Consider the following 23,904-nt stretch of genomic DNA (forward strand, 5'->3'; position numbering starts at 1 on the left):
GCGCGCCGGGCTGGGGGCCGCGGGACCTGCTCCCCGACGCCGGCGCTTTGCAGGAGCGTGAGTCCCCCGCCTCCGTCCCCGCCTTCATAAACCATCCGGCCACCGGACTCCGAATCCAGGGTCTGGGAAAACCCGGGAGACAGTAACGATAACGCGAAAAACCCAATAGACAGCATCTTCAATGAGGATACGCCATAAAGTAAAAGTATTTCCTGGGGAGCTGTGCTTCTGCCCGAAGTTTTGCTCTTTCATTGGCAAATCGTTGCGTTTGCTCTTAAATGGGTATTTTTTTCTCGGGTCCAGAGAGCTGATTGAAATGTATTTAAAACAAATATCCCAGCCCAAGAGACTAGCGGATTCTCTCTGGCTCCAGACCCCGCGGGGGTCCCTCCGGCGGGGGAAGGGTGGCGTCACTGCACCCGTGGGTGGTCCTCGCCCGGGAGGCCTGTCTTCCATCACTGTCACTAAGTCACAGCCTGAATTTAACATGTGAAAGAAAGGAAAAAAGCGGGTTTCACGCCCCGTCGGGCGACGTGTTCCTGACCCGCCCTCGCCCCAGGTAGTTTGTTCTTAATCCTGTAACGAACAAGCGGGGCTTACCTGCGCAAACACACTCAGCAGGGGGCTAATTGTACTGCCTCCCGGGGGCGACCTCGCCCTGCCCTCCTCCGGCGGGTCTCACGCAGAGCGCGGTGCGCTGCGCGCCCAGCTGACGCCCGGGCGGCCCTCCTAGGTGCGCCCCCGCGGCCGCGCTGCTGCATGAACGGCGGCACCTGCGTGCTGGGCAGCTTCTGCGTGTGCTCCGCCCACTTCACCGGCCGCTACTGCGAGCACGACCAGAGGCACAGGTGAGCGCGCAGGGGAGCGGACGGCGGGGCCCGCCTGGGAGCACGCGCCGGGTGGAGCCGCGCGGAGCAACGGGGAGGGGCGGGGCTGGGGCGCGCCGGCGGGGCGGGGATGCACAGGGCAGGGCTGCGTGGAGCAAGGGGACGGGGCGGGGCTGCGTGGAGCATGGGGGCGGGGCTGCGTGGAGCAAGGGGGCGGGGCGGGGCCGGGGGCGCGCAGTCGGAGCGGGGACTGCACAGGGCAGGGCTGCTTGGAGCATGGGGGCGGGGCTGCGTGGAGCAAGGGGGCGGGGCGGGGCTGGGGCGCGCAGTCGGGGCGGGGCTGCGTGGAGCATGGGGGCGGGGCTGGGGGCGCGCAGTCGGGGCGGGGGCTGCACAGGGCAGGGCTGCGTAGAGCAAGGGGGCGGGGCGGGGCTGGGGCGCGCAGTCGGGGTGGAGGCTGCATGGGGCGGGGCTTTGCGGAGCAAGGGGGCGGGGCGGGGCTGGGGGCGCGCGGTCGGGGCGGGGGCTGCACGAGGTGGGATTACGCGGAGCAAGGGGGCGGGACGGGCGGGGCTACGGGCCGGGGCGCGCGAGCTGGCTGGGCTAACGCGGGGTCTTGGCCTCTTAGTGAGTGCGGCACCCTCGTTCACGGATCCTGGACCTTCCGCGGCTGCCGGCTGTGCAGGTGCGTCTTCGGGACCCTGCACTGCCTCCCCCGCCAGACACCCGGCCGCTGCGGTAAGGGGACCCGCGTCCTGTGCTCGCAGCGCACACATGCATGCAGGTGCTCCTTTATACACTGCGATCCTTAGAGATCTACCTGTGCCAGGAGACACAGAAGTGAGCAAACTGGGCCGAGTCATCACTCAGGAAAGTCACATCTGTTGTGAGTCCCATAGTGTATTATCATTTTAAAATTTACAGTACAGTATTATTATATACCGTACTGAGCTTCCTGTACATTACATCCCCACGAATTATCTTTTTAACTGGAAACTTGTACCTTTTGAGCACTTCCACCGTTTCACCCCGTATCCCCGCCCCCCCACCTTTAGCAACCACACACCTGTTTAATGCATCTGAGTTCAGTTTCACATATAAGTGACATAATGGCATTTGTCTTTGTCTGACTTATTTCACTTAGCATGATGACCTCAAAGGCCATCCATGTTGTTAAAAGTGGCAGGAGTTCCCTTTTTTCATGCTGAATAATTACATATATATATACTACATTTTCTTATTCCATTCATCCATTGCTGCACACTTGGGTGCTTACATATCTTGGCTATTTATAAGTAATGCTGCAGTGAACATTGGAATGCATATATCTTTCTTTTTAAAAAATATATTTTATTTTTATTTATTTTTAGAGAGAGGGGAGGGGAGGGAGAAAGAGAGGGAGAGAAATATCAATGTGAGAGACACTGGGGACTTGGCCTGCAACCCAGGCTTGTGCCCTGACCAGGAATTGAATTGTTGACCTTTTGCTTTGTGGGCGGACGCTCACCCAACTGAGCCACACTGGTCAGGGATTTTTTTGAATTAGTCTTGGATTTCTTGAGATAAATACCCAGAAGTGCAATTGCTGTTTTGCATGGAAGTCCTACTCTTACTTTCTTGAGGAGCCTCCATATTGTTTTCCATCGTGGCTGTATCAGTTTATGTTCCCACCAGCGGTGCAGGAGGGGTCAGGGTCTGATTCTCTGTGCCATTTCTGTACTCTCCCAATAAGAATAATTATCAATATAAAATAAAGAAGATATTTTTTATAATATTTAGAATATTGAAAATTTGGCCACGTTCTAAGTCCTGTAGCGGGGTATTATGATTTTGAAGAGTTTATGGAAGTTAGAATGGAAAACTGTGTTAGCAATGTAATTATAGTGATACAAAAAGACCCCTATGGGTGGGGGACCGCAGATACATAGCAGCGTGCTATGGAACTGTGGCCCTCTGGCTCCTCCGGGCACCTGAAGCCCGAAGGAGCTCCCAGGGCTCTGTGGTTTAATGCCCTGACAGTCCACGAACGACAAGCTTTTTAAGTCTCACATATGATACCATTTCAAGGGCATGCCTTTCCATTCTGATTCAGAGGAGCAGTATTTGTTCCTCAGTTTTCTCACATAAAGTGAGTATAACCTGCCCTCCCCCCTCACACAGATGTTGCAGGGTAAAATTTATGCAAAATAATCTTGCTTGTTGGTGAGAACTGTTTTGTAATTTTTGTGCTTCATGACCTAAAATAATGCTTTGATCATAATAATTCTAAATAAATATTGAATGGATGACCTTTGACTTCTTAGTTCCAAATACAGCTCCAAAGAATGAACACCACTTAAGCCTTTGCCTATTAGTACATCACAATTCAGAGAATCCATTTTTGGGGCTCTAAAACCAAAATGCTTTAGACAGATAACTTATCTTCTACCATTTTCTTCATTAACATTGTAACTTAAACAGACAGTGTGGGCCCTGGCCTTGTAGTTCAGTTGGCTCAATCCCCAGTCAGGGCATATTCAAGACTCAACCAATGATGCATCAATAAGTGGAATAACAAACTGATGCTTCTCTATCCCTCTCTTTCTCTCTTTAAAAGTCAATTAAAAAAATTAAAGAGGCAATGTGGCATAATAGAAAAAGCATGAAAAATCCCCCCAAATACTTGTTATAATGTTTATAACCTTTACGAAAGTTTAGAGGGCTTGTTTGTGCTTCCGACTCCACAGTTGCAAAACTGGAGCTGTATGTTTACCCACAGTGTGTTTAAGATGAAAAGGCATTGTATCTGTTACATATTATGCACAAAATAGTTACCTTGTTAATGCCACTAAAGTATTCAAATCCATACAGTGAGGTTAGAATTACTTCATAATCTAGTATGTATATGTAAATGTACTGAAGTGTGTTTTTCTTAGGTTGTGAACAATACCCACTAATACCTGATGAGCATTAAGTTAATTAGGGTCACAAAAACAAAAAAAGATAAGCTTTTAGGGCCTTTGCTGAGTCCTTGAGCCAGCCCGAGATCTCATTATACTGAGAGGGTGGTTCTTCCTACACATAGCCCCGAAGTCTTAAGTATTTCATTAGCATCAAGAACCAGTTTAATGCTCTAAAATTTAGAGTCCCAGTGAAGTAGCAAACTCAAAGGCCTTCAAAGATAAACAGGATATGCAAATGGCAGATTGTGGTCACCTCTCTCTTAAAACTCAATTTTTAATTTTTATTTCTATTTCTATATTTTTATTGTTATCCACACCTGAGGATATGACCATCGATTTTAGAGAGAGGTAGAGAAACATCAGTGTGAGAGACTTCCCAGGCATGTGCCCTGACCAGGAATCAAACCTGTGACCTTTTGGTTCACGGGACGATGCTCCAACCAACTGAGCCACACTGGCCAGGGCTTACACTCAATTTTTAAACACACATTCCTAGCACAAACCAATCAACCGATCAGCCAACAAGCAACCACATCTGGAGGGCTGTGGGCCACTGGGGCTGTGCCTGTGTGCAGGCTGGGGTGGGGAGGCTCCCTGTGCAGGTCCTGGCCCCAGCTGGGAGAGGGCAGACCCTTTGTCACACCCTCCTGGGATGTCCTCCCATGACAGGTGCTGTTCCAGCCTCTCAGGGGAGCCACTTGGCTCCCAGGGGCATCCTTGGTTAGCTGCAAATAGGAGCATTTTGGGAATGCCTGGTCTGGACCTCACACTGAAACACAGTGTTACTCTCCTTCAGGGTGACTGCTAAACTTTTTTAAGTCTCCCACTCCACCCATAAAAGAAGTTGAGCAAGCTCCCCATTCAGTGGTGGCCCTGGGGGGGGATGCTTCTGTGGTGTGGGGCCCTCCTCAGCTGCACGCTGCCAGCCCAGCTGACCCCAACCCAGCCCTGCATTTGTCTGTGAAAGGCTCTGGTGGAGTGGCACCCCTGCCTGGGACCATCCCTGTAGGGCTTGGCACATGGTGATCACTTGCCACCAGGGACTTTGGCCAAGACCCCTGCCGGGCCTTGGTGCCCCAGACCTGGGGAGATGGACAGTTATTTCTACTCAGCGCCCCTGGGTCGGAGGCCCAGCTGTACGGAAGGCCGGCCTCATGGGCCCTTAGAGCTCAGGGTGAGACCACCTTGTCATGGCAGAGGAGGGGACCCCTGTGGGGCACGGCCACAGCCCCACAGGGGGTGTGATTTCATTGTGGGGTTGTAGCCATTGCTTTGGGGATGGGCACCTTCCTTCTGTTTAAGAAACTGGCCCTAGTCAAAAAATAGTGTTAGGACGACCATGGGGGAAAGTTGGCCCTTCCTTGCACCAGGCAGATGCAAGCTATTTAACTGCTATTTTATTTTTCCTTAAAAGATTTTGTTTACTTATTTTTAGAGAGAGAGGAAGGGAGGGAGAAAGAGAGGGAGAGAAACATCAGTGTGTGGTTGCCTCTCGCGCACCCGCAACTGGGGACCTAGCTCACAACCCAGGCATGAGCCCTGACTGGGAATTGAACCCGTGACTTTCTGGTTCACAGGCCGGCACTTAATCCACTGAGCCACACCAGTCAGGGCTTGGCTTCTGTTTTCAATCAGATATATTTGCCCCCGGTTGCCATGTGACTTGGTGTGGAACTGGGAAAGATCCCCTCGGTCACGTCTGTAATGACAACAGTTTCCCGCTGCGGGCCCCGCACACATCCCGTTGTTTCCAACCAGCTGCAGCGAAGCACATGTTCCTTGAGCTGCGCCCCAAGGCTGTGCCCTCTGGTCGCGGTGGCAGGTGCCCTGGGCCCCCGCCGTGCACTCTGGGGTCTGTCCCGTCCAGCCCAGATGCAGAGCCCAGGGAGCAGGCGAAGCTGAAAATGGCCTTTATCGGAGCGGCCGCAGATGTCCGTGCCCCCTCTGAGAGCGTGTCTGCAGCACACGCCTGACACCCCCTGGGCCTTCCTTTCAGATCTGAGGGACCTGCTCACCTCGCACGCGGTGGGACGGAGCGCACAGCGCCTGCTGCTTTTCCTCGGCCTCCTGCCCTGCTTGCTCCTGCCAGGCCGGGAAGGGGCGCCCGCCGGCTGGCCCGCGGGGACCCGGCGCAACACCCCCGCCAGCGCCCCGCAGCTGCGGAGCCCGCGTGCCTGCTCGGCCCCTGTAGTTCTGGGTTGTAAGTAATGCGCTTGTTCCCTTTCCTGTAAGTGGAAGCGTCGCGTGAATGTTTTGGTGAATAAACGTTGTCACGGAAGAGCCGTTCTCGCTTCCCTGAGCCTTATTTCAGGGCACAGGACTCGGCCGCACAGGAGGGAACACCCTACAGCACTGTGACGATGTCAGAGTAGCCTGGGCAGGCGCCCGGCACCCCTCGCCCCCCGCACAGACACCCCGGAGACGCTGTCACTGCCTCTGTGTGCAGGCGGCCAGCACAAGCTGACTTCGTTTAGGGTCAGAACGTTGCTTAGATGAACCTGTAAACCCACTTAGAACACGTCCCATCACTTGCTAAGACGTTAACAGAAGGGACTTAATTGCTGACATGTCCTCCCACACCTGTGCCCCCCTGAGGTGATGGTGGTCAGGACTCTGTGACAGGGACAAGCCAGGGATGATCTGCAGAACCAGGGGCCCTGGCTGTTCCCCTTCCAGCTCATTATAATCGTGACCTCCCTCCAGGGTGGAGGTTTTCCGCCCAGAATGAACGTGCGCCTCCCAGGCCTGTTTTGTAGGTGCGCCCACACACCGCACATCCCCCCTGCACCTGCGGTCAGGGGGCTCGCCTCGGCGTTTGTGCGTGACTTTCCTGAATAAGAGCGAATCCGATCCTTTATTCGGGGACAGCGGCTTTGAGGGAAGGGACACCCCCGCCCTTGTGTGACCTCACCTGTCCCCTGGCTGCAGACTCCGTTCCTTCTTGGGAACTCCTGGTGGTGTCACTTGGCTGGTGACCCTGAATCCCTGGACACGGTTTGTCTGAAGAGGCTGCAGCATGTCCTGTCATTGTTCCCTCTCAATCTCCCTGCTGGTCTCTAGGCCCTGGGGGGGGGGGGGGGGGACAGGGCCAGCAGCACACGGCTGTCCTCAAACACTGCCTGTCCAGCAGGGAGCAGCTGCCCCCAAAGTCCTTGCTGGAAGCAGGAAGACAAGAAGCGGGAGGGAGCCCTGGCTGGAGGAACCTGCCTCCCTCCCTACAGCTCCCTCTGCTGGGTGCTCCTTTGTAGCACCCTTTTTGGGGACAGTATTTCTTGGGATTATCCCCAACATCTCCGTAAAAGGGGATGATTCTTCCCTGGCTGGTGCGGCTCAGTGGATTGAGCGCCGGCCTGCGAACCAAAGGGTTGCCAGTTTGATTCCCAGGCAGGGCACGTGCCTGGGTTGTGGGCTGGGTCCCCAGTTGGGGGTACGTGAGAGGCAACCACACACTAGTGTTTCTCTCCCTCCCTTCCCCTCTCTTTAAAAGTAAGTATGTAAATAAAGTCTTAAAAAAATAAAGGGAAGATCCTATACAGCAGAACATCCTGACACTGGAACCTGGGAGGAATGCGGGAAACCACCGGGGCTGAAAGGCTGGCCTCCTGCCCGTCCCACCGCGCCTGGAAGCCGGGCGCTCTGAGCTGGATCTGTCTGTCACGTGTCTTCATCACATCCCTGCCTGGACAGACACCACAGCTGGAAGTGAGGGGAATGAAGACAGAAATATTACAGATTATTCAGGCCAACAGATAAGAATAAAATATGAGAGAGAAAAGGACTCTGAAATAGAAATACAACCTGAATTAATAAATCAATGGATCAGAATATTGATTGTGTGTCAACCTTACAGGATTTCATTTTAAATGTTCCAAGCTGAGCCCTGGCCGGTGTGGCCGAGTTGGCTGGAGCGTCGTTCCGGAGCCAAAGGACTGCGGGTCTGAGCCCCAGTCTGGACGCGTTCGTAAACAGCCAGTTGGTGATTCTGTCTCACACAGAATAAATGTCCTCAGGTGAGGATTTAAAAACAAAACAAAACAAAACTGTCCACAGCTGAGTTCAGTGGAAATGCCATTGCAGGATTTATTACGCACGCGTGTGAAGCTAATACACGGACGGGAGAGAAGCCGTGAGCAGAAAGGTGTTTTTCAGCCACCCCTGGGGCCGCCCTGCCTGCTGACGGCTGCGGAACGCGGCACAGCGGGTGGGTTTGGCTGCCTGGGTTAGGGCACCACGCGTCCGGGTGAGGACAGTTCTCTCTGGGACCGCCGAGCGGCAAGTCGTGCTGATCCACTGAGCTGCTCGCTACCTTGGCGCTCCGCACACCACGCGCGCTCTTGCACACGACTTAACACATATACTTGGAGGCCCGCTGTGAGCTGGGCTGGGGCGCCCAGCCCTTTAAGCATGGGGCAAGAGAGAGAAGTGGAACGACCTAAACACGTCAGTGACTTGAGTCCCTGGGAACGGGGCCCGACAGGGAGGCTCCGGGTGGCAGGAGAGAGGCCTGTGCGTGGACCGCGCTGCCCTTCAAACAGGTGACATTTCCATGCAGTGTTTCAGCTTTAAAAAAAATTCTCACCTGGGGATGTGCTTATTGATATTAGAGAGAGAAGAAGGGGGGGAGACAGATCAGTTGCTTCCTGGATGAACCCAACCTGCAGCCCAGGCCTGAGCCCTGACCGGGAATCGAACCAGCAACCTTTCGGTTTATCAGTGGAGCCACACCAGTCTCGGCACTTTTCAGCTTTTTAAATCTGCTTTAGTTCATAAGCCTGTGTAATAAAATTATTTTAAAAATCTATATTGTAAAATAGTTTATTGGCCTTTTAAAAATCCTCAGTCATTGGCTACGAAGACAGGAATTCAATGCAGTGTTAAAGAAGTGTTAAAGAAAGGGGAAGGTGGCCTTTAGGAAAGGGTTGATGTGAAAAATCATCCCAATTTTGAGACAAGCACTTCCAGGCAATAATGATTTTTGAGAGCAACGTTGTCTTTAAATACTTTCAAGTGCGTTCTGAGCAGTAGCGTGTATTGCGGCCTAACTGCTATAGAAACAAACAACTGATGGGCTTTGTAAATGTACCCTCGGAACCTGGTGAATGTGTCTGCACTCTGTGTAGCATGTTTACAAAGCGCCTGTCTCCTCCACTTTTACACCAGGCTGAAAACATGGGTGAACTAAAGACCCCTTGGCTTCAACAGCGGCACTGAGGACCTGAGCTGAGAGGACTGTCCCCCAAACCAAGACGTGTTGATTATTCGCATGAACATCTAGGCTGTAAACACTCATTTACATTTTAAGTAGAAAATTAGGAACCAGGATTCTGGGTCCTCCTAATAGAATAAATTCCTGATTCTAAGCAAAACCCAAATAACCATTTTATCTTTGTGTCTGTCTGTCTAACCAATCCATCCATTCACCTACATAACTAAGAAAACTTGGCCTGCCTACCTCTGAAAAGAACGACATGAAATCCCATCCACACCCCGAAAAGGAAGCTACTGGCTGGCTTCTTCCCTAGCGCTTACAGAATTTGAGGATAAAAGCCGCTTCCCTTGTCAACGGCACCACAGGTGTCCAGAGGGATCCTTAAAAAGTAGAGACTTCTCAGGCGAGGAAAGAGGCCCCTTTACATAAATGTGTCACCCTTCTTATCTGCTGAGGAGCAGACGGAGACAGCCCCCCGGGGCCACTGCCTCCTCCGGCCCTGGGTTTGCTCACCCTGACAGCGAGCAGGCTCAGGCCGCCTTTGAAGAAAGCAATCACCGGCTCTCTGCCTTCCGCGCGGTATGTGTGGCTGCTCTCTAAGGGACCAGCCAGACAGGGACACTGAGAAGGGACAGGGGAAGCCACACGGTCCAGCGCCTTGTCTGTCCAGGCCTCCCAGCCCACTCGCATTCGAATCACTGCAGACCAGAGCAGACGCCCACTGGGTGAGCCCCCACCCCGGCCCCGCGCACTCCGGCCACGCTGCTTCTCCCTCTCTGGCCTGGGAGCTGTGGCCCTGGCCAGCGGCAGGCAGCATTCAAAGCCACCGCTGAGTGACTTCCAGCGTCCACCGTCCTGTCTGCAGAAGCCAGTCTGCACAAGGAGTTCTCCGTCACGCAGGCAGTACTGTCTTTCAATGGAATTCAGCTTTGAGTAAAGTTCTAGAAGCTTCTCTCATGTTACGTCAACTGTCTGCTATTGGGAAAGAAAAATGAGGGGCTGTTTCTCCTCCGCTTAGAGCAGCTGGCCCTCGACTGAGCTCCTGCCCAGCGACCAGACCCCGATGGGGCCCCCACTAGACATCATGAGAGTTTGTGGACACAGAGGTCCTGAGTCCTCAGAAGGTGAACCACCAGACTGAGCGAGGATGCTGATAAAGCCTGTGGTTTTTGTTTTTTTAAAGATTTTATTTATTTTTAGAGAGAGGGGAAGAGAGGGAGAGAAGCATCCATGTGTGGTTGCCTCTCGCACGCCCCCAACTGGGGACCTGGCCCACAACCCAGGCCTGTGCCCTGACTGGGGATCGAACCGGTGACCCTTTGGTTCGCAGGCCGGCGCTCAGTCCACTGAGCCGCACCAGCCGGGGCCATTATTATTTTTTAGAGCAGGAGAGTTGATTCAAGTACTCTAGACCACCTGCCGCCGTTTGCGGCCCTGTCCCTCCGGGTACTCTCCGGCCCTGGCGCCCCACCTGTGGGACGGGGTGGGGGAGCCGACGGCACTCACAGGTAGGTTCCCACGACCTCTGGCTGCGGGTGCATTCAGCCTGCGGGGAGCCTGCACTGAAGGTGAGGGCGGGAACAAGTTGTCAGTACAGCGGTCAGGGCATTTATGTTTCGCGGCTGGCTCTCCACTTCTTTCAAGGGGCCCCCTCCCTGTGGCGCCCCCTCCCCTGTCCCTGAGGACCAGTGGCGGCGGGAGCCCGTGACCAATGCTCATTTCAGGTCCCTGCATGGGTCGCCTCCTCTCCCTGGCCGTACCCCGCGATGCATTCTGTAAATCAACATTCTGTGCGATCGCTCACCTGAGCGTGCTGCCTCCGAGCCTGTGCGCTGTGACGTCCGCACGAGATGACGGTCACCTCCTTCTTCCCTCCGCGGCCACCCCGCCCTTCGCCCGGCCCGTGCGGCGGCTCATTCCGCTACCGCACTCCCCACACGGTTCTTTCCTGTGGTTTCTTGCTCGTGGGTCTCATTGCTAATAAACAATAGGCCCTGAATCCGTAAGGATACTTATGGTGCTTGTTACAGTTTCACAGCCCGCTTCAGAGAGAGCCTCTCCGGACAGCCCCTGGGACTTACGGGCCTGGGAGAGCCTCCGTCTCCCTGGCTTGGGGGGACGGGCCGTCCCCAGGAGGACTCTGTCCCCTTATACTGGCCATCGTGCCCCACCGGCCCTAGGGCATGCCACCTCCTTCCCAGGCAAGGCCGCGGTCCCCCAGGCTGCCAGCTCTTCTAGAAGATTCCTCAAGGACAAGGACTCATCTCCGGATGGCCAGCCAGGTCCACGCTGTCCTGGTCCTCCTCCACCTCAGCCCAGGGCAGTGCTGGCTCTGCATGGTCAGACACAGGAGCAGGGAGCTTGTTGGGTAACTTTTACTCCGTCCACCCCGGCAGCCTCTGACGGACAAGGGAGCTCGGACGCAGACGGATCTGAGGAGGCCGCGGGGTCGTGGGGGAGGGTGGCGGGCGCTGCGGGGTCCCTCACGGAGCCCCGAGGGGCGGCAGCAGCGGGAACGCCTGCGAAAGCACCAGCAGGGCCACGCAGCTCCTGGGCCGGCAACTGGGGCCCGGGGAGGAAGCGCCGTTCCACGGGGCGGGTTTGCGTGGAGGAGGAGCGGGGGAGGGGTCCGGCGCGGTTCTCTGCTTCTCGCGGATCCAGCCGGAGAAGTGGGCGAGCCTGGCGAAGACGCTGGGGCTCACGGGCGTGCGGCAGGGCGTGCTCCAGCTGGCCACCCCCATCACGAATGATGTGCTGTTCAGCTCACAGCTCAGGGGCCCCCCGAACCTCCCTGGGCAAAGAGAGGGGGTTTTCCGTGGGCACCGGGACAGAGAGGGCACAGCGTACAGGCAGCGTGAAGAGACAACCCTCGTCCACCAGCGCGGGGTTCAGGCAGTCAGTTCTAATCTGTCACCTGGCCGACTAGCAAAGCCCAGACACGGTCCCACTGCAGACCTCCTGGATCCCAGCATCAAGGGGGGGGGGGGCCTGGAGCCCATGCCACGATGTTTCGGAGGGGACCCCGGGCTTCCCTGCCACTGGCCGCCATAGGTCCGCCGCCACGGGGCATAATGCTTCCCCCTCCACGGTGGACACGCGGGGACCAGAGACGCAGCGCGCCCCTCCAGCCCTCTGTTTCATAAGTGTGACCGAGTGCCCTGTGTGTGCAGGACGCAGGGGGTGGCGTGCAGCGGGCCCCGGTGGGTGCTCCCGTGTCTGCAGATGCCAGGCAGGGAGCAGGAGCACCCGGGGGCGGGAAGTGACGGGATGGCTGCTGTGCTTCTGAGCCGGGACTGGAGTGTGAGCCAGGCAGAGGGGGTCAGCGCGCTTGGTGTGGGGCAGGCTGAGGAGGGTGCGCGCGTGCATGTATGTGTGTGCGTGTGTGTGCGTGTGTGTGGGAAGGGAACACTAAGAGACACTCAGGGAACGGATGGGGCCTGGGACACGTTCTTAAGAAATGTAGGATGGCCCTGGCTGGGTGGCTCCGTGGGTTGGAGCGTCATCCCCTAAAGTCAACGATTGCAGGTTTGATGCCTGGTCGGGGGCACAAGCCTGGGTTGTAGGTTCTATCCCTGGTCAGGGTGCAGGCGAGAGGCCACAGGTGGATGTTTCTCTCCTTGTCTCCCTCCCTCCCTTGCCCTCTCTCTAAAATCAGTAAGCATGCCCTCCCTGAGAGAATAGTCCTGGCTGATGTGGCTCAGTGGATTGAGCACCAGCCTGCAAACAAGGGTTGTTGGTTCGATTCCCAGTCAGGGCACAGGCCCGGGTTGTAGGCCAGGCTCCCAGTTAGGGGCGTGCAGGAGGCAACTGATTTGATGCTTCTCTCCCTCCCTTCCCCTCTCTCTGAAAATAAATAAAATCTTAAAAAAAAAAAAAGAAAGAATGATAGGAGGGCTCTGGGCTGGGGTCAGCGCCAGGAGGGCAGCCCAGACACACCCCCGGCAGGAAGGGGACAGTCAGACGGGAAGCGTGAGGCCCGGACGTGGAGAGAACTAACTCTTCTCTCCACCTAAGAAAGAACAAGACGAGAAAACCAGCCAGAGCCGCGTGCTGGGGCCTCGGGGTGTGGGAGTTGCTGGGATGGGTCAGACAGTGGAGGAGATCCGACCCCTCGGGTCTGTGGGAGGCACTGGGCTGTGCTGAGCGCCAGGGTGTCGGGGGGAGGGGGGCAGGGGGCCGAGGTTGCACAGCAGCCCCTGGGACGGAGGCACAGAAAGAGGAGTGTGGACGCCAGAGAGGGCGGGGCACAGCCCTGGGGGGGCCCTGCTGGGACAGCAGCTGAGAGTCAGGACAGCGGGCAGGGGGTCTTGGGAGGAGAGGAGACGGGAGTCAGGAGTCGTGCGGTCCGTTTCAGGGCTGTGGGGAGATGACCAGGGAGAGAAAGAGCGAGAAGGAGGTGCAGGAGGGCGAGGGGACTGGAGGACGCGGGTGGCAGCCGCATCTCCAGGGGGCCTGGCTTCCCCTGGGGGACTCACTGCCTCCCCTCGGGCCTCAGTTCCTCCACCATAAACTAGGAGGGTTACACAGAGTGAGAGGAGACATTCACTTTTTAAAAAAGATTTTATTTATCTTTAGAGAGAGGGGCAGGGAGAGAGGAAGAGAGGAAGAGAAACGTCAGTGTGTGGTTGCCTCTTGCACACCCCCCAGTGGGGACCTGGCCCGCAACCCAGGCTGTGCCCCGACTGGGAATCAAACTGGTGACCCTTTGGTCCGCAGGCCGGCGCTCAGTCCCCCGAGCCGCACCAACCTGGGTGAGAGGAGACACACAGATTCCTAACGGACGCACAGCCAATTCCACAGGAAAGACAGACAACCTCATAGAAATGACGGCAAAAGCCTTGAATGCACACTCTACAGAAAAGGCAACGCATGTGTAAAACTGTTCATCTGCGCCACGGACCAGAGGGGTGCAAATGAAAGCCACATGCAGTGTTTAAGGGGGAGCCGGTGGACAACCTCAGGAGGGCTGCAGCCTCCACCTCCGCCCCGCCTCCCGTGGGCGCCCGGTGGGTGCTGCGGCTGGGAACCTGCTCCCAGGTCTCTGAGCGGAACACGTGCCGGCCGGCCAGGACCGGAGTTCTACTCCCAGGTTATCCCCGACAAAGGGTGGGCCGTGGGCACCGACCGAGGTCACACACAGGGCGGGCGGACGCAGAGACGCGGTTTGGGAGGGTCTCCGGTGGAAACTCCCGAAATGCCGCTGACAGGCGCATGGATAGGTACATTCACACAGTGGGATGCTCGTCAGCAACAAGATAAGCAGCGGAAGCCACACACGAGACGCTAAATGTCACAAGCAAAACCGGATGGAAAGGGGCCAGAGGAGAGGGCGTCCTGGAGGGTTCCACGCAGAGAAGCCCGGCGCTAGTTCACGGGCATGAGGGGCAAGGCCAGGCCACCAGGGAGGCCATGGCAGCACCGGGTGTAAGGAGGAGCCTCTGGGGCTGGTTCCAGAGCGCGTCAGTCTCTCAGACGCATCGGGTGGCACGCCTGTAACGGTGCCCTTCCCTGGGGACACTGGGCCTCAACAGAGCTTTTTTTTTTCTTTTTTAAATAGGAAGAAAACAGATGGAGTGGACTCTGGGGGCTTCCGTCCTTTGGCTCTGACACTTCTGGCAGGTGGGCCGGCTCAGACATGAGAAGTCAGGGGCTGAGGAAGCGCCCACAGAGGACAGAGGACGAGGGGACAGGTGCCATAGGCAAGGCAAGGCAGCCCCGCCTGGAGACCTGGCGCTGCGGCACTTACGCGGCAGATGGACTTCTCGTCCTGGAGGGTCCCCGCGCACAGCATGTCCTCCTGTACACCGAACTGCTGGCTGCTGGGCTCTGGCGGCCGGAAAAAACGCTGACAGATATGGCTCTCCAGGACGGCGACCAGTCCCTCCTGCAGCTGCAAAGGTTGTGGCAGGAGGTCTGCGGGGCAGGGGTGGGGGGTGCCTGGTCAGACGTGGAGTGGAGGCTGGGAGAGCAGCCGGCTTCCTCCCTCACGTGTCGGCAATAGAAGAGGCTGCCAGGTGTGGCCAAGATGATGGGAAGCCTCTCAGACGTCATGCAAAGATGAGGGGAAGACGTTAGCGGCAGACGGGGGTGGCAGCACGTGGGGAGGGCCAGGAGGGGGCCCGTGTGGCTCCGCGGGGCGGGAGTTGGGAGCGCACACAGGGGTGAAGTCCCAGCAGGGACAGAGACACAGAGGGTGGAAGTTGGGGCTCCTGGCTCGGCCAGGGTGTGGCAGCAGCGCACCTGCCAGGTGCCAAGTGGGGACAGGTGGGGACAGGTGGCGTGGCAGAGAACACACAGCTGGCCCTGGGAGCGCCTGGCGAGCACACGGCCTCCGTGCAGCTCTCTCGCCAGACCCCGCGCACAGGTGTGGCCCAGCATCCCCGGGGGCAGTGCCGCTCCAGGACCCAGAGCCGTGTGCGGCTCAAAGCTCTGACACTTTGCTCTCCTCACCATCATCATCATCACTGTCATCATCATCATCATCCCCGGCAGCCCAGGCCCAGCAAGGGTGGTCAGGGGAGGGGCCGAGGGTGGGACCACAGCAGCCGAGTCTCTCCCTGGTGGCGGCTGCCTCTGTCCTGGGGCTCCTCCAGCCCCTCACTTCCCTCCAGGCCTCAGCTCCCACTCTCTGGCCATCCTGGAGAATCCTCTTGGCTCTACCAGCGTTTCTTTTTTTCTTTTTGTCAAACATCCTCATTGATTTAGAGAGAAAGGAAGGGAGAGAGAGAAACATCGATGGCTGCCCCTCCCCCACCTGAGGTTCGCCAACTGGAGGTTGAACCCGCAACCCTTCAGTCACGGGCTGATGACCAACGGAGCCTCACCAGCCAGGGCTACTGGTGGCTCTTAATGAGTCCATTCCAAGACGGTGTCTTGGTGGTGGCAGAAGCAGGGACGCGGGCACGGGGCTGCCCAGCAAAGGAAGCCCCGCCCCAAGTGCCAGGTCATGACCCTCCAGCTAACGCCAGATTCACACTCCATGTTTTCACGCAATGTTCTATTTTCATAAGTCACATGCGTTTGCCCTTGTGTAAAAATCACTGCCCAACACGTCTCCTCTCTGCATCTAAAACTATAAACGCTCAGTGAGTGGGCAGAATGGGCAACTTCCACTAGAGTTAGGGTCAAGAGACATGAGGGTCACAGAGGGGACTGTTCTTAAGCCATAAATGTCCCACTTCAGCTCCCAGGCCAGAGGGCAGCCCCGCTTCGGTTCTGACTGCTGCCCCACCCCCCTCGGGAGCCGTGGGGGCTCGGGGGGTTTGGGGAAGGAAGCTTGGAAGGGGCCCAATCCCAGGGGGTCCTGGGAGTCCAGCTGGAGTCCTGAATGGCTTGGAGTCACACAGCTCATGGCCCTGATTCTGAAACGCGGAGATGCTCAGATTGTTTGAGCCGTGGCCTACGGGAACTTGGAATTTCAGAAAGACATGCCCTCCGGGCGGGAAGGGCCCTACACGGTCACAGCACCCCCACCCCCCGCCCCCGGCCTCCTCCTGGCAGGTGTCCCTGCTCACCGTCCTCAGTGACCATCCCCCAGCCGTTGACCCAGCAGGAGGCCTGCGTGGGCAGCGTGGTGCTCGGCCCAGGCAGGCAGGCGGGCAGGACGTGGGACGTGAAATTCACAGGCCCCCACAGCTGCAGCAGGGCCACGTCGCTCCCCAGGTAGTGGCTCTTGTTGAAGTCACTGTGGACGATGACGCGGCTGACTGCCACCTGCAGGCTGTGTGGGGTGGCCTGGTGCAGCTTGTGGTACCCAAGCAGGACCTGGTAGTCGCCTGGCTCGTGGGACCTGTTAGGGAGAGACCACGTTATCCCCCATCTCCTCCAACTGCTCTCGCTCCTACCACCCCCCCCACCCCCGCTCGTTAGCAGCCGGATCCCACTGTTTCTCCAGGGGCTCCTCTCTTCTTCCTTCTTAATAGTCTCCTGAGGGGGTCTGATGGCTGTCTGTAGCCCCAGGACATTTGTCCTTGGAAAGTTCCTGATGGTTTTCCCTGCACACACTAGAATCAAAGGGGCAGAGAACCACCCCTCCATTCAGAGGACAGGAGGCTGGGCTCATTCTGGGCTTGGACCAGAACCCTGGGAAGCTCCCGGAGTCTGGACTGATTCTCAGAGACCCCACCCCGACCCCAGACAGAGCCATCCCCGTCCTTCCTGTCCACACACACTGGCTCCTCGCAGGGCGGATCCCCATCTGGTGACGGGCACTCAACAAGGCTTGGTGGAGCCAGTGGAGGAGGGTGCGCCACTGTGCCTTGTCTCCGGACACGGGCAACCTCCCAACTCATGTGTCCTGCTTGGCCCGTCCCCTGCGCAGACGCCCCCTGCCCGGATCCTCCTTCCACGGGGCCGGCACCTGGAGGGGCCCACCGCACCTCCTGACACCGCGCAGGGTCTGCCCTCTCGCCTGCCCGTTCTGCATCCCAGTTGTGGGACGGTGCCTCACTTTCCTTATAGGACGACATGTTTCAAGGGGGGCCTTGCACCTGCACACCCTCCACTGTGGGCTTCACATGGGGCCTGGCACCCAAGCGTGCTGAATAAGTGAATAGAACCCAAGTGGGGTCTCAAAGCCAGCTGACACTGGCAGCTCCATCTGCCTGACCTGGCGTGTGATGTCCTTGTCACTCCCTCTGGGCACAGAGGAAGCCCGCCCTCCTGACTGTCTTGCGCCTGTCTCCCGGGACAGAGGCGATTGGCTTTCCTTTCATTCCTCACTCCGGCTCCTCCCAGGCACACGGGGTTACAGGGTGCTGGCCAGGGGCACGGCAGCCCGGCACCTGAGACGGACGTGCCACGCGTGCAGGTGCTCAGACCCCAGGGAAGCCTTCGGACATCCCGGCTGCAAGGGGGCAAGACCGTCGTCCCCACGGGGCCCTGATCGATGCTTTCTGCCCTCAGCCTTGGGGAGCGGGGGCCCTGGGACTGACTTAAAGCCCAGAGCCTGAGTCAGGCGCGTGGCCAGGGGCACGACACACCCACCTCCATTTGCATAAGAGAAACCTGAGCGCCGTCCCCCCCTCCGGGATCCTGTGGTGCTCCCTGGAACCGGACAAGGTGCAGAAGCCAGAGCCCCCCGGAGCGGGACCGGGGCTTAGATTCCGCAGGTCCCGGACGGTGAGGAGAGCACTGGAGGCAATTACTTCGGAATCGAAGTCTTTTTTTGCCGGTGTTCACTGATCATCTCGGTTCCGTTTAGCTGCTTGAAATTAACGAATGTAGAGCTGAGACAGCCCATGCCCCAGTGTGAAGGGGGTTTGCAAGGGACGCCCCCAGAGATGTCCTGGGAGAAGAGGCTCAGACGTCAGAGACCAGAGCCGGGTGCTGAGCTGTGCGGCTGCCGACCACCCCAGAACCAAGCCCAGGGGAAGAAAGGCTGCGGCCCCCTGTACCCCTTCTTTTCTGGCCACTTGGTGCTGCCTCTGCCTGCCCCCCTGGGCAGCGGGGCCGCGGGAGACTCACTTTTGGCAGCAGTGGGCAGCCGAGACCACCCAGAGGGTGGCGATGAGGGTCGCTCCGCAGATGTGCCTGCCGCGGTAGAGGAGGCTGCCCTGCCGCGGCCACCGCTGGTCCGGGGCGTCGCTGCCACCGAGGATCTTCCCGGTCACCGCGGGCCTCCCACACTCTGTGGAGACAGTCCCCGCCCCCGGGCGCCCCCCGGGTTACGGGGGCCCCCACCTAGCGGTGCCCACAGGACCCAGGCCCACCACGGCCTTTCCCTCATTCCCAGCTAGAAATCCAAGGCCCAGGGGAAGTGACAAGCCCCGTGTGACGACGGGTCACCTGGAACCCTGCAGATGACAGCGTCAGGGAAGCAGCCTGTGGGACTGGAGGAGGCGGGGGTGGAGCCAGGGAGGGACATGACAGGCGGGGACGTCCAGGCTGGACCCTGGCACCTCCTGGATCCTTCGGGGGGCCTATTGCTCTGAACTAAGGCACCGGGTGGCGTCCGGGGAGCGGAGGGCCCCCGGAGCGGCGCTGCTCGCGGGAGAAGAGGGGGCGCCCTCCCAGGGAGCCCGAGGCCCAAGGGAGCACACTTGGCTTGACCACCCGGCTCCTGAAGGAGCACCTCCCGGTCTTGAAATGGAGAGGGTGGGTGGGGGGCGACAGGGACAGGCCAGGGCGGGACCTGGGACCTCGGCTCCGGGTCAGGAGGTGACATTCGCAGGAAAGGGCCCGGGCAGGAGGGGCGCCTGGCTCTCTCCGCCCTCCCGGGCCCCACTGCCCACGTCCCCCAGAAACGCTGGGACCCGGAGCCCAACCCCGGCCGGCAGAGGTGCCCCTGGTCGCGGTCAAGGGTGGGGTGAGGGAGGGACGCCCTGGTAGCCCACTCACCGGCCTCGGTGGTCCCGTTAGGATGGGCGTGCAGCGGCGGGCACAGCCAGAGCAGGGCGAGCAGGGCCACGGCCAGGGCAAGGGCCGCCCGCCGGTTTGGACCTGCGTCCCCCACCCCAGGGCTCACCATCGCCACGCAGGGGCAGCTGGGCAACCGCCTCCCGGGGGCGGGGGCGGCCCTGCGCGCAGGAGCGGCCGAGGGGGGGAGGGGTGGGGCCAGGTCCAAGAAGGCTGCCCTCCCCGGAACCCCGAGGCTAATAGGGAAGCAGAAGGCACACAGGGCTCCTCTCCAGGGACCCCAGTTTGATGACAGAGACCTCAGGGAAGCTGAGCTCTGCGCCCAGGAATATACCCTGGTGGTCAGAGGCCAGTTGCTTCTATAATGTCACCAAATATTGTCAACTTGTTTTCCGGATCTGATGCACCACCTCCTACAACCCGGGCAGGACCACAAGGGAACACTCTTTCCTCCACTCAAGAGGGGGAACAGCGTGACACAGCCAAGGACAGGGTGTGCCCCCAAGCTTGGTGGCAGGGATCACACAGGGCCTGGGTCAGGGGAAGGCGGCCTGCCCTCTTCCATCTGAGGTCATCCGCTCTGTCCCAAGGCTCCCGAGGCCCCTCCCGTGACCACATCAGCGCAAAATGCAAATTCTTCTCATCTGCCGGCAGAGGTAATAGGTGCAGCATGACCTCTTGTTGACGGTGCAGCAGGACACGAACAATCGGAGGGTCTGCGCCCTTCGCTGTCCTTGCTGGGATGTGCACTCCGCCCCTGTCCCCACGGTGGCAGCTGTTGTGAGGATGCAGCCGAGAGAGGGGTGGGGCTGAGACCCCCAGGACGGTGGACCTGACTGGGCCAAGGTCAGACCTGTCGGAGATCCTGGCAGGGGGTGCAAGTCTTCTGGTTGCCAAGGAAGTTCCCTTGTTTAGGAAACCTGCCACTGACCAACTTGGAGGATTCTGCCTCTTCCTTTTGTCTCTTCTTGCCCTCCACCTAGGGGGGCTGCTTTGTGAACTAGAATCACCATCTAAATGTAAATCTCTTTAACCCATCACCTCCAAGTCCAAGCTCTCATCAGCAGGTGGGGAGGAGGGTCCTAGCTGTAACCTATTGAATCTGGCCCGTGAGCACAGTCCTTCCCCATCTGCGGAGCCAGGAAACTAAAGAAACTACCCACCTGACATTCCCAGCATGCAACGGTAGGACGGGCAGGGGTAACGGTCACAGACATTATTGTTTAAAAAAAGTGTGTGTGCGGGCGGGGGCGGGGGGGCGGCCCTGGCTGGCTGGCTGGCTGGCTAAGTTGGTTGGAGCATCATCTCATACACCAAAAAGTTGCAGGTTCAATTCCCAGGCAGAGCACATGCCTAGGCTGCAAGTTCGATCTCTATGTAGAGTGTGTACGAGAGGCAACCAATTAACATCCTCTCTCACCTTGATGTTTGTCTCTCTTTCTCTCTCCCCCTTCCTCTTTCTCTGAAAGCAATAAACATATCCTAGTGTGAGGATTAAAAATAATAATACTAATAAAAAAGGGGGGATGGGACATAAAAGGAGTTCCTGGCTCCTAAATGTATAGGTGTATATGAGAACAAAACCAATTCTGTCCCTGTGTTCCAGACTTCAGGTTTCATGCTGTGACCTTCGACAGCCTTCACTGTCCTTAGCGAGCCTTCCAGTTGATGATGATCTGTGTTCTTAAAAATGCAGCCATACATATTTTTGTTAGCAACTGCCAGAAGGGCATGGCAACTGATATCAATACCAAACTGGTAAGAGTATCAGCTATAAGCAATCATCTATCACAAGGCCACCAGGAGGGATGACCCCTGCCACTAGTCCATTCATTGTCCCCGTGTCTTGTCAATCATGAATACCCGAGTTATAGTCTAAAAGAAGTACTGTAACAGGGGTCTGGGAGTGGAGAGTAATTTGAGTGGAATTGCTGGGCTGTCTGTCCACGCCAGCCCAGTTTTTCCTTAAGTTACCTTATAATGAATTCTGTTACCGTCTATGAAGTTGCTGCTTCGTCTTTGGGTCTGAATGAGCCTGCTCGTTATGGTGGTCATTCCACCTTTGCCCCACAGTTGACAATCTTTCTGGGCAAACTTGATTAGGGCTCGAGGCCTGGGAAGGAATTCTCCCCGACCTGGGGGAGTCCAAGATGGCGGCAGAGTAGGTAGAAGTTATTATCACCTCCTCCCAGGACCAAACTGGAATTACAGCTAAAACATAGAACGATCAACCTGAATAGCCAACTGAAGACGACTGAGCAGTCGCCTTACAACCAAGGATTTACAGAAGAAGTCACATTGAGACTTGTAGGCAGAGTGGAGCCATGGAAGGGGCTGGCCCCGCTCCCACGGGTGGTGGCTGAGAACCTGGAGCAATATCTTGGCTGCAAGGGTCCCCCAGGAGGAGCCTGGGGTTTTAACTCCGCACAGAGCTTCCCAGCCCAGAGCACCAGAGCCACATAACATCCGGATGTGAAAACCAGCAGGGATTCTGTCTGCCAGGGAGAGACAGGTCTCTGCTAGGAACGCAGTCACCTCCTTTTGGGGCCAGCACTCAAAACCTCATTGGCAGCCACTCACCTTGGGCTCCGGAGGAGGGAGGGCAGCTCAGGGTGGACTAGAATCGTGTGACGGGAGACTGGGTGGTGTGGCTCTACAGTGGGGCCATTTTCCTTCGTGCGGCCCCCTGCAGCCACTGTTCCTGCGCAGAGCCCGCCCTTCACATGGCCACACCGTGGTCTGTTTGGTCCTGACGGACTCTGCTGGCCTCACTGTGAGAACTCTGAGACCTCGCCCGCCACACAGGGCTTTGGGCACCCGGCGGGTGGCAGCTGGCCTCGGTGTGGCCCGAGACTTCCCTGAGTGGCCTCAGACCCAGCACAGGCAACAGACTGGCATCTCGATCAGTCTGGCGAACACAACTCTGCCTCCTCGGTGGCGCACTGAGGACCTGCCTCACGAACCCCGCACACGCCGGGGCGCTGTCATTCATTGGGCCTAACGGGCATCCGGCAGGCAGAGGCAGGTCTCTGGTTGCTTAGGGCCGGTCTCCAGCCCTTGATTATGCGCCTTAGCCATTCCCACGCCCCCCGAGGCCCATCAGGGGCTGCCACCAACTGTAGATCCCTCTGTATCTCCAAACAGGTACCCAGGGCCAGTCACAGGCAGCATCTGACATTGGCCTGCACCAGAGTCCCTCCCAGGAGGGTTCAGAAACAACACACCTGGTGGTGGGCTTCAGACCACATCAGAGCGGGACCCAGTTAGCTTCCCGAGGGGGATCTTGGGAGGCCCCAGGCACCACTGGGGCGAACTCCACCTTGTGTGATCGGCACTCACACAGCGGCTGGTACTCTCTGCTGGGGGTCGATCCTTGTGCCAGTTTGGGTCACCAGCAATCAAGACTCAGTTACAACAGGAGGACCCACAGCACCCACACAAGGGACATTCCTGGAGCACCTTGCTTGGGTGATAAGGGGGACCGTGCTCCTGCACCCCACAGGGCACCTACTACATGAGGCTACATTACCAGGACTGGGAGTCATAGTAGATCTACCTCATACACAGAAACAGACACAGAGAGGCGGCCAAAATGGGGAGACAAAAATGCCTCAGATGAAAGAACAGGAGAAATCCGCCCCCCCCCCAAAAAAAACCCCAACTAAATAAAATGGAGACAAACGATATACCAGGAACTTGGGGGAAGAATGGATGAGCTCACGGAGAACTTGAACAAAGAGACAGTGAGCATAAGTGAGAGCACAGAAACCATGAAAAAGGACTAGTCGGAAACAAGGAAAACAATGTCTGAAGTGAAGAACGCCGCAGCAGGAACTAGCAGCAGGCCGGATCAGACACAGAACGTGTAAAGAAGGCAGACGGGTTAGGACGAAGTCAGTCCAAACCAAGGTGGGGCACCGTGTGTGCCCAGGTTTAAAAAAAAAAATTATTAATAATGTTGAGATGGGCCCAGGGAGGAAGCCAATTAGGTTCAAAGACAGGCAGGGCCTCGCTCGTGTGCCTGAGCCCGTACCTGCGTCGGCCTCCCTCGGCCCAAGCCTGGACTGGGGGGACCCTCCTTCGTCTCACAGCGGGTCGCCTGCACTGACCCTCCGTGCACCTGCCCGCCCGGGGGGTCAGCCCCGCACTGGCACCCGCGCTGCGCGCCCGCCCCTCCGCTGCCTCCCTGCCCTCGCGCCGCTCCCTGCGCCACCCTGGAGCGACTCTGTCCGCACGTGATGCCTGCCCCCCAGCCCGCAGACCCTCGTCCTCAGCTCTGCGGGGACAGAGTCCCCGCCGCGCTTCTGCTCCTCCCCCAAGACTGCGGCAGGGTACGGCGCCGGCAGACCCCAGACCGCGGGCACCTGTAGCGGAAGCGCCTCCTTCGTCCCCATGAATAATATGGCCGGGTCCCAGAGAGGCGCTCTGTAAAGAAGGTTCTGGAAGGCTGCCCTGCACCCCGAGGTTGGCCCCCGCGTCTCCCGAGCCCTCCCCGAACCCTGGGCAGGACCCGAGACTAGGCCCCCGGAGGGCCGCGCGCTGGGGGCTGCGGGATCAGGTCACCGGCACC

The 23,904-nt window shown here is 58.0% G+C and overlaps 2 protein-coding genes across 2 annotated transcripts; one reads left to right on the top strand and one right to left on the bottom strand.

Moving 5' to 3' along the window:
- The first annotated feature begins 723 nt into the window (after positions 1–723).
- Positions 724–6,044, top strand: LOC149995780 (cryptic protein-like). The gene is made up of 3 exons (XM_090258428.1): positions 724–848; positions 1,456–1,565; positions 5,766–6,044. The coding sequence occupies exons 1-3, from the start codon at positions 760–762 to the stop codon at positions 5,975–5,977; spliced, it is 411 nt and encodes a 136-aa protein (XP_090114554.1). The 5' UTR covers positions 724–759; the 3' UTR covers positions 5,978–6,044.
- A 7,019-nt stretch (positions 6,045–13,063) lies between these two features.
- LOC149995781 (serine protease 40-like) lies at positions 13,064–19,446 on the bottom strand. Its single transcript, XM_090258817.1, has 5 exons — positions 19,317–19,446; positions 18,444–18,606; positions 16,493–16,767; positions 14,725–14,891; positions 13,064–13,174 (listed from the first exon to the last, which is right to left on the bottom strand). The coding sequence occupies exons 1-5, from the start codon at positions 19,444–19,446 to the stop codon at positions 13,064–13,066; spliced, it is 846 nt and encodes a 281-aa protein (XP_090114943.1).
- Positions 19,447–23,904: the final 4,458 nt, after the last annotated feature.

The sequence above is a fragment of the Furipterus horrens genome, unplaced genomic scaffold, assembly GCF_987537825.1.
Source record: "Furipterus horrens unplaced genomic scaffold, mFurHor1.1.pri manual_scaffold_12, whole genome shotgun sequence".
Lineage (NCBI taxonomy): Eukaryota > Metazoa > Chordata > Mammalia > Chiroptera > Furipteridae > Furipterus > Furipterus horrens.

Coding starts and splice junctions, on each gene's coding strand:
- LOC149995781 (XM_090258817.1), bottom strand. CDS start 19,446: ATGGTGAGCCCTGGGGTGGGGGACGCAGGTCCAAACCGGCGGGCGGCC. Junction 14,892..16,492: donor GGGGATGGTCACTGAGGACG/GTGAGCAGGGAC, acceptor CCTGCCCCGCAG/ACCTCCTGCCACAACCTTTG. Junction 13,175..14,724: donor ACGAGAAGTCCATCTGCCGC/GTAAGTGCCGCA, acceptor CCTCCGTCCCAG/GGGCTGCTGTGCAACCTCGG.
- LOC149995780 (XM_090258428.1), top strand. CDS start 760: ATGAACGGCGGCACCTGCGTGCTGGGCAGCTTCTGCGTGTGCTCCGCC. Junction 849..1,455: donor GAGCACGACCAGAGGCACAG/GTGAGCGCGCAG, acceptor TTGGCCTCTTAG/TGAGTGCGGCACCCTCGTTC. Junction 1,566..5,765: donor CCAGACACCCGGCCGCTGCG/GTAAGGGGACCC, acceptor CCTTCCTTTCAG/ATCTGAGGGACCTGCTCACC.